At 38.3% G+C, this 9,555-nt stretch overlaps 1 protein-coding gene across 1 annotated transcript; it reads right to left on the reverse strand.

Moving 5' to 3' along the window:
- Positions 1-1,908: 1,908 nt before the first annotated feature.
- On the reverse strand, positions 1,909-2,780 carry LOC110219492 (L-lactate dehydrogenase A chain-like). Its single transcript, XM_021002880.1, has 2 exons — positions 2,627-2,780; positions 1,909-2,459 (listed from the first exon to the last, which is right to left on the reverse strand). Exons 1-2 carry the CDS (start codon positions 2,778-2,780, stop codon positions 1,909-1,911), a joined length of 705 nt encoding a protein of 234 aa, XP_020858539.1.
- Positions 2,781-9,555: the final 6,775 nt, after the last annotated feature.

A 9,555-nucleotide genomic window follows, 5' to 3' on the forward strand; every position in this document is an offset into this window, starting at 1 on the left:
TCCTCGGTGCTGCACCAGGATTGGGGCAGGACCAAGCTTCTCTCTCATTGCAGGATAGACCTTTCCTACTGACCTTCTAAGTTGTCTTTGGTGTTTGTGGGTTGAGAAACCTGGAAACTGCCACAACTCCCCTTAATTCAATCCCCTGAGGACTGCTCCAGGTTCACTGAGGCCTGGTCTTTGCCTGCACCCCCACACTGAACTATGCTCCTCTCCCAGTCTGGTGCAACAGATCTTTCCAATTAACCATCCAGGTTGTCTTGGGCTGGAAATTTGTTTCACTCTGTCTTTTTGTAGCTTCTGCTGCTCTAGAATTTTTTTAGAGCCATTTTTCACAGGTATTTGAAAGGCTTTGAGGGAGAGATCAAGCAAGTCACTGGTTTTACTCCGCCATCTTGGCTCTGCCTCTGGAGTTAATCTCAAGGCAGTAACATTAAGGTGGAAAATCTGTTATCTTCAGTGAATTTGCTACTCGTTGTCTACATCAGGTATCTGAGAACGTGTAGCTGGAAATCCTCATGCTGTCACCATAATGCTGCTGGCATTTACCCTACCCTGTGCAATCCATCATGCTCCTACTCTGAGATCAAAGCAAGGGTATCCGAGCTTGGGATTTCTTCTGGGGTTTTCTTCCACAAATAGGAAGAAAGTTGTCATTAGCCATTATGGTACCTATTGGATGGGTACTACAGATGGATCTAGGGCAAAGCATTAGAAGAATTCCATTTGGGGATAGAAGAATGAGGTCCAAAGGAGAACACTCAGACCTCAAAATAGAAACAGAAAGCTCAGGATACCAGTCACTGGGCAGAGACCCTAGGATTCCATGAGGCTGTTGCTGGAAGCTAGAAGGAGGCCGTGGACAGAATGGGGAGATGCTCACTGGGGAAATGACAAGAAAGGTAGAGGAAGAGCTTCCTACTTTAATTATTCTTGCTAAGCATATACTAAACTAAATATTTTCAAAGGCAACTAGGTGGCATAATAGATAAGATGCTAAATTTAGAGGCAAGAAGATCTGAAACCCTGCCTCAGATACTTACTAGTTGTATGCTTCTTGATCTCCCTCAGTTGCAATTTCTTCATTTATAAAATGGGTATAATAAAAACAGCTACATCCCAGAACTGTGACAAGCAAATGGATAAAACTTTCATGTATCAGTTATTTGTTGTTTGTTTAGTATTTAAGGTTAGTATGACACTTGAGGAATTGGTTGCATCATTATACATATATAGATCTTTTTATATAATATGGAAATTTACAATTATTGATATATATGTATACAAAATCAGGTCCTCTGGAAAGCTGATACATGGGGCCGTGCTATAGAGCCCTAATGGAGGGGAGCACAAAGGTAATCAATGCTTCAATTAAGTATTGCTACTGTGTGGTGTTGTATATCCAGGAATGTTGTCATATCAACCTTCAGGAACCTGTGGCACCTACATACAAGGCAGGTAGTTATATACCTGTGGGATGCTGGCTCTTCTTGACACCGACTGCTGAGACTGTACAAGTCGCATCCAGCATCACAGTAGTCACACTGTACTATTCCCCATTTCTAACTTTAGGAAGAGACTAGAGTATGTTCACAGGTTTTACATTTCTGGTGTTCAGTCACCAATCAGAAGAAGGATTTGACCTATTTGAAAAGTGCATTACGCATAACCCCTTAACCACCGTTATATTACTTTTTTTTTTTGGAAGAAGCAATTAGGGTTAAGTGACTTGCCCAGAGTCATATAGTTAGTGTTATGTGTCTGAGGCCAGATTTGAACTCAGTTCCTCCTGACTCCAGGGCTGGTGCCCTATCCATTGCACCACCTAGCTGCCCTGACTGTCATGCTCTTGATAGTAAAATGGCAGCACATTAAAAGGCTTTAAAATTGCAGCTCCTTCTGGATTCCCTAAAGAGTATCTGAGCTCTTCTTTAAACGGGCTTCCTCCTCCAGATTCAGGTTTATCTGCACCACATCTGAAATACCATTCTGCCCTAAGACATCTGGGACACTAAGGAAGACATCCTCATTAATGCCATATAGGCCCTTAATCATGGTGGAAACTGGATGCACTCTCCTAAGAATCTTAACGCTTTCTTCCAGACCTGCCACGGCCAAGCCAATGGCCCAGGAAGTGTAGCCCTTCAGCTTGATCACCTCATAAGCACTTTCAACCACCTGTTCGTGAACATCTTTCCAATTCTCTGAGTCAGCATCAGTTCCCAAAGCAGGATAAAAATTTTTCAGAGAGACACCAGCAACATTCACACCTCTCCACACAGGAACACAGGAGTCTCCACGTTTCCCAAGGACCCATCCATGACAACTTGAAGAATGAACACTAAGTCTCTCCCCAATTAGGTAACAGGAACAGGCAGAAGCCAGCTTGCGACCACTTCCAATAACACAGTTCTTAGGAAAGCCACTTAGCTTCCAGGCCACATAGGTCAAAATACCCACTGGATTGAAACAGTAAACAGCTTGCAATTAGGGCTATATTGAACAATATCTGGAATGATGAATTCAAAGATATTCACATTGCACTGGACCAAATTAAGATGACTTTCTCCCTCCTGATGGAGTGTTCCAGCCATAACAACAACCAGCTCTGAGTTTGCAGTCACACTGTAGTCTTTGCCACAAAAAATCTTTGGCATTTTGAGGAAAAGGCTGCCATGTTGGAGACCCATCATCTCTCCCTTTAATTTGTCTTCTATTACATCAACTAGGGCAAGTTCATCGGCCAAATCCTTCCCTAAGATACTGACTGCAAATGCCATGTCAATTGCATCACCCCAACAACAGTGCTTTTGTTATGGGGACCTGGTCTTCCTTTAGGACATTCACAATCATCTGATCCTTGGCAGTTATTGCCATTTTGGGGGAGTTCGGGGTTGCTGATCAGGCTGTGAAAGTTCTGAGTTAGATGTGAGACTGCCACTCCCAGACAAAACTTTTCACAAACATCACATTGTTATATAAAGGTGAGCAGTTATCATTATTTCTACCTGCTGAAAAAAAAAAAATGAGTGCTATCAGTACTCTTTAAATTTTGGCCCTAGGGCAAAGATCCAGTTGCCCTGTCCTAGTTATGTTCCTGAAAAAGAGCCAAGGCTAAGGCATTTTATTGGATAAAAGCAAATATATCCCTTGCTTAACTCAACAGCTTCAAGGTGCTTTTTAGTATCTCACAATAAACACAGACTACCTCTTTTGAATAATAGCACTTCCTCTTACTGTGAATGAGTTGGGCTTTGCTGCAAAATGTCATATGGGGAGAAGGCACCAATATCTTACCATTTTAGGAGAGTGTCATCTACTGCAGCGGTGTCAAACTCAACTCAGAACCATACAGCCATATATTGACTTAGAAAATCACATATTAACATTATCTATGTTCTATTTTATTTTTATATATTTTGTTGAATATTTTCCAATTTTAATCTGGTTCAGGCAGCATTCAGGACTGTTACTGGCATCATGTGGTTGCTAGCCCTGTTTGACACCTCTATTCTTTAGAATAGACACTTCCATATTTTACAGAACTGTGATGTAGAGGTTAAGGGTAGTCTCTCCACAGACACATGATTACAACCCCTTTCCAATATAGTAGACAGTTGTTGAGCCTTGCTGTAGTCCCCCCAAAATCTATAATTCTAGTGATGAGCTAAGTCAGTCTTCAAGATAGTAAATATGCCATGGATCACTGGACGCATACTCAGTGTGTTTCCAGCTGGGAAGACACTGCCAGAACTTTATGGGAAACATGATGTAGTAATAACAGCGACAACAATAATAATAATAAATAGCTAACATTTATATAGTGCCTACTACGTGCCAGCTACTACGTTAAGTACTTTACAAATATTATTTCACTTGATCCTTACAAAAACTCTATCAGGTAAGTTATTATTCTATATCTATATCTATATCTATATCTATATCTATATCTATATCTATATCTATATCTATATCTATATCTATATCTATCTATCTATCTGTATCTGTATCTGTATCTATATCTGTATCTATATCCATATCCATATCCATATCCATATCCATATCTATATCCATATCTATATCTATATCATCTATATCTATATCCATATCCATATCTATATCTATATCCATATCCATATCTATATCTATATCCATATCTATATCTATATCTATATCTATATCTATATCTATATCTATATCTATATCTATATCTATATCTATATATCTATATCTATCTCTATATCTCTATCTATCTATAACTATCTCTATCTCTATCTATCTATCTTTATCTCTATCTCTATCTCTCTATATCTATATCTATATCTGTATCTACATCTGTATCTACATCTCTATCTCTATATCTATATATCTGTATCTATATCTATATCTATACATCTGTATCTATATCTGTATCTACATCTCTATCTCTATCTATCTGTATCCCTATCTATCTCTATCTCTATCTCTATCATCTATCTATCTATCTATCTATCTATCTATCTATCTATCTATCTATCTACCTATCTAACTCTGTATCTATATCTATGTCTATGTCTATGTCTATCTCTATCTATCTATCTATCTATCTATCTATCTATCTATCTATCTATCTCTATCTCTATCTCTATCTGTATCCGTATCTGTCTATATCTATATCTATATCTATATCTATATCTATATCTATATCTATATCTACATCTACATCTACATCTACATCTACATCTATATCTATATCTATATCTATATCTATATCTATATCTATATCTATATCTATATCTATATCTATATCTATATCTATATCTATCTATATCTATATCTATATCTATATCATCTATATCTATATCTATATCTATATCTATATCTATCTCTATCTCTATCTCTATCTCTATATCTATCTGTCTGTCTGTCTGTCTGTCTGTCTATCTATCTGTCTATCTATCTATATTTTTTTTTTAGTGAGACAATTAGGGTTAAGTGACTTGCCCAGAGTCACACAGCTAGGAAGTATTATGTGTCTGAAGTCACATTTGAACTCAGGTCCTCCTGTCTCCAGGGCCAGTGCTCTATCCACTGAGCCACCTAGCTGCCCTTTATTATCTCTATTTTACAAATGAAACTGAGGCAAAAAGGGGTCAAGTGATTCGCCCAGGGTCACACAGCTATAATCCTAGTTGAAGCCTTCAGCACCTCTTGCCTGAACTACTTCAATAACCTGATAATTGGTCCCTGCCTCAACTTCCCCATTTCCAACATATCCTCCACTCAGTCCCCAAGATGATTTCTCTAAAGCATAGATCTGACCATGTCACCTCCTTGCTCAGTGAGTGTCAGTAGCTATCCTTATTACCTCCCAGATCAAATAAAAAGTCCTCTGGTTGGCATTTAAAGCTTTTTACAATCTTTTTACTTTTACCAGTCTTTTTTTTCTTTATTCCCCTCTATACATTCTATGATCTAGCCATGGTGGCCTCTATGAATTCCTCAAACAGAACATATCATATCCCATCTCTGCATTTGTAAGACTGTTTCCCCTACCTGGAATGCTCTTCCTCCTCTTAATTTTCTTAATTTTCCTGGCTTGTTTCAAAATTCAGCTCAAACTGCTCCCCTCAAATAGAATGCCTTCCTTTGCTCTACCCCCCCAGTTAACAATGCCTTTCCCATTCAGATTATTTTCCATCTACTCAAAAATATCTTATATGTATCTAGTTATTTACATATTGACTTCCCCATTCAAACATGAATTCCAGGAAGACAGGGATTACTCTTGCTTCCTTTAGCGCTTATGTACTGCCTGGCCTGTACTGAAGGCTTGATAAATGCTTGCTAACTAGACTGACTATGCCTTCACAATTTTTCTTTATCCTAAGGCTTTAACGGGCCATTTTTCCAGGGATAAGCCTATACTCCTAGTCATGCTGCCATGGGTGGAACTCTGATGTCATCTGCTTAGAACTGTGATCTTGTCTAAAACCTTGGAAGAACATCACTGCTGATGTCAAGCTGTCTGCCACTCCAGTTGCCGGCCCGTGCTCTAAACACACTCTTTCCTCCTCCTCCACCCTCAATCCCTGGACCATCTCATTTCCTCAAGCTAATCAAATTGCATCAGTAATTTTATAGGATCCCAAATTGGCTCATATCTTGAACTGGACGTGAAGGGGGCGACGAGCATGGAAACTGCCTAAAGAATTTAAGCCATTCACAAAGCATCAACGTAAGTCATCGGTCCATTAAGGATAAAGTGCCTTGTTATGGAGAAATCAGGTTATTATTCTAGGAAGGAGTCATCAGTTATCTTGGCCCCACTTCATGCAGCAAATCCTAAAACTGTTTTCAGCAAAGTCTTGCCTAGCCCAGTGTCTTGAGAGGCTTACCTTGACCCTCCAAATCTGGGTTAACCTGAGGGCTTACCTGTTAAACAAGAACATATTCTGAATGTTCTTCTGGTGCACCTACTCTTTGCTCATTCTCACCAGAAGAGTATTTATTTGCTAAGACTAAAGCATGTCCCTGCCATTATGATTGAGATCACAGGGGCCTGGATTACACAAGTTTCATTGTACAGATGGGTCACTTTGGGATCGCCATGTTGATAGACTCTGATGTGAAGGCATCCTCCCCTGGGGCCTTGGCAACAGCAGAACCATTAGAAGTCCCATCTCTCTATTGCCATCTGGCATTGGTTTTTCAGCTACATCTCCTGAGAACTCAGTCAAGACCCAGAGAGAAGGAAGTGATCATTCGTTGTCCATTGCAACTGGTGAAGTGGCATTGTCTAATCTTCTGATATTTCTTTTTATTATTTAATTTTATTATGAATATAAAAATAGTTTAAGATTTTCCTTGTTTTAATCAGTCATGATTTGCCTTTTTATCATCCCCCCACCCCTTTCTAATGGATAATACAAAAAAATTGCGAATAGGTATAGTCAATCAAAACAAATGTCCATATTGTCCGTATACAAAAAAAAATTGTCACATTCTGCATTCTGAATGCTTTGTCTCTCTATCAGAAGGCAGATAACATGTTTCATCATTAGTTCTCTGGAACCCTGGTTGGTCTTTACTTTGATAAAAGTTTAGCACAATAGTATTCCAATATATTTACATACCATAATTTATTCATCCATTCTCCAGTTTATGGACACTCCCTCAGATTCCCATCCTTTGCCACCTCAAAAAGACATAAATATTTGTGTACATTCTTAGACTTTGTTTTGCTTAGGGCTAGTCCTACTACCTTGAATTTGCTCTCACCCTCTTCTCCCCTTTCCCTTCTATTTCCCTGTTGAGTAAAATGCATTTCTGTACCAAACTCTCTGTGTGTATATATATAATATATATATGTAATATTATATATATATACGTTATATATAATATTATATATTATATATATGTATATATTATATATGTTATATATATATATACACACACACACATATATATGTATAATACATATATGTGTGTATGTATATACATAATATACATATATGTGTGCATGTATGTGTATACATACATATATATTCTTCTTTCTTTTGATTAATTCAGATGAGAGTGAGGTTCAGATATAGGCCTTTTCTTCCTACTCCCTTCTCTTTGTTTATATAGATGTCTACTTGTGCTGCCCTGGTTACTTGAGATAACTTTTCCTAATCTTCCTCTCCCTTCCTCCCTCCCAACCCCAGTATATTCTCTCTTTCCATTCTTTTCTTAAGATCATCAAAACATAACAGAAAAACTCCCAGGCCTTGTCTAATTGGACTCTCTCTATGCACCCTGATGAAAATAACAGCACTAAGGAAAACCAAAACAAAACATTTCAGTATTCAAAGAACAAGAAAGAGGATTGTATGAGAAACTGTGAGACTGTTAGTATATTTTAAAACTATATACTAAGTTTAACAAAGTCATAACAAAAATCACTGTTTCTTCTGTGTGTTTTTTAAATGTTTTGGGTTTTGTTTTTTTTTTTTTTTTGCATTTCTGCTATTATCTACTAACTCACACACACATACCAGTAACTAACCTCTATCACCCCCACCACCATCCCCACTGGAACCTTCCCCAATTAAAAAAAAGAGAAGAGTGACAAACAAAACAAATAAACCTGTTGGCCATGTCTAAAATAATATCCACCTCTTCTCTAACAAGAAGCCAGTAGCATGCTTCCCCATCAGGCTTCCAGAGTCGTGACTGGTCACTCCCTGTTTTGACAAGAGATCTGGCAGCTTTTAATGGTGTTTTCTTTTACATTATTGTGGTCATTGTTTTCATGATTCTGCTCACTTCGTTCTGAACCCATCCTTTGTCTGTTTTTTCCACACCTGCTGGCATAACACCGAGACAGCCACAAAAAGGGTGGCCCCTTATTGGTTATGATAGAAGGTTAATGAATATGTGAGGAATGTAGGCCAGGGACTACTAGGGTACACTGTTGTCTAAATTTTGCCAACTTCAAACTATTATTTAAATGTCAGTTGTTATTATTATCATCATTCCCCAGCTACATAGTAAGGGAAAGAACCAGGGCTTGAGTCATGTTTTCTCCTCTAGGTGCTATCTGTTATTTTAAATACCTGTGCTCCAGCAACACCATGCATCCCCCAGGATAAGCCCATCACCTGAAACCTCATTCACCAGCATTGTGCCCCTTGGCTTTCTGGCTCCCTTCCCCACTTTTTAATTTTTGGCTTTCTCTTTCTTTCTTTCTTTTCTTTTTTTTTTTTGGTTTGATTTCCCCTATTCTGTTGTAAGTTCCTTGAGGTCAGAGAGCTTCTTTCTTTTTTTCTTATTTGTATCTCCAGCACTTAGCGTGGTATCTGGCCCACAGCAGCCTCTTAATAAATGTATATATAATTGTATTATATTGTATTATCAGGGGATGTTGCTCGGCTGTTTTTTTCTCAGTCTTTGTGATCCCATTGGGGATTTTCTTGGAAAGATACTGGAGTGGTTTTCCATTTCCTTCTCCAGCTCATTTTACAGAGGAGAAAACTGAGGCAAACAGGGTTAAGTGACTTACCCAGGGTCACACAGCTAGTAAGTATCTGAGTCCAGATTTGAACTTAAGAAAATGAGTATTCCTGACTTCAGGTCTGGAACTCTATCCACTGACCACCTAGCTGCTCATGTTATATAGTCATGGTTTCCAAAAAAATGGAGAAAAATACAAAATATACCCCCCCAAAAAACCCCAACAAACTTCCTTGCATCTCCAGTGGGAGTTGATTTGATAGTCTAATTTCAGAAAGTTTCCTGAAAAAAGGTGTATTTTATATAAAATTTGATCGGAGTTATTGTGGAGGAGGAAGCTCTCCAAGGGGGAGAAATGGCTTATGTAAAACATTCAATAAGTAGATAAGCATTTATTAAATGTTCTTATGTGACAGGCACTGTGCTAAGCATTGTACAAATAGAATCTCATTTGATCCTCACGACAACCCTTCCATGTAGGTGTTATGATTACTCCTATTAGGTCAAAACTGAGCTCAGGTCAAATTTGAACTCAGATCTCCCTGACTCCAGGACAAGTCCTCAATCTACTGTGCTACC

Source organism: Phascolarctos cinereus, unplaced genomic scaffold, assembly GCF_003287225.1.
Source record: "Phascolarctos cinereus isolate Bilbo 61053 unplaced genomic scaffold, phaCin_HiC Scaffold_7;HRSCAF=346, whole genome shotgun sequence".
Lineage (NCBI taxonomy): Eukaryota > Metazoa > Chordata > Mammalia > Diprotodontia > Phascolarctidae > Phascolarctos > Phascolarctos cinereus.

What these genes read in the sequence shown, in the direction of transcription:
- LOC110219492 (XM_021002880.1), bottom strand. Translation starts at nt 2,780, where the DNA reads ATGGCATTTGCAGTCAGTATCTTAGGGAAGGATTTGGCCGATGAACTT. An exon ending in TTTTTGTGGCAAAGACTACA is followed by an intron (nt 2,460 to 2,626) that starts GTGTGACTGCAA and finishes GTTTCAATCCAG; the next exon opens with TGGGTATTTTGACCTATGTG.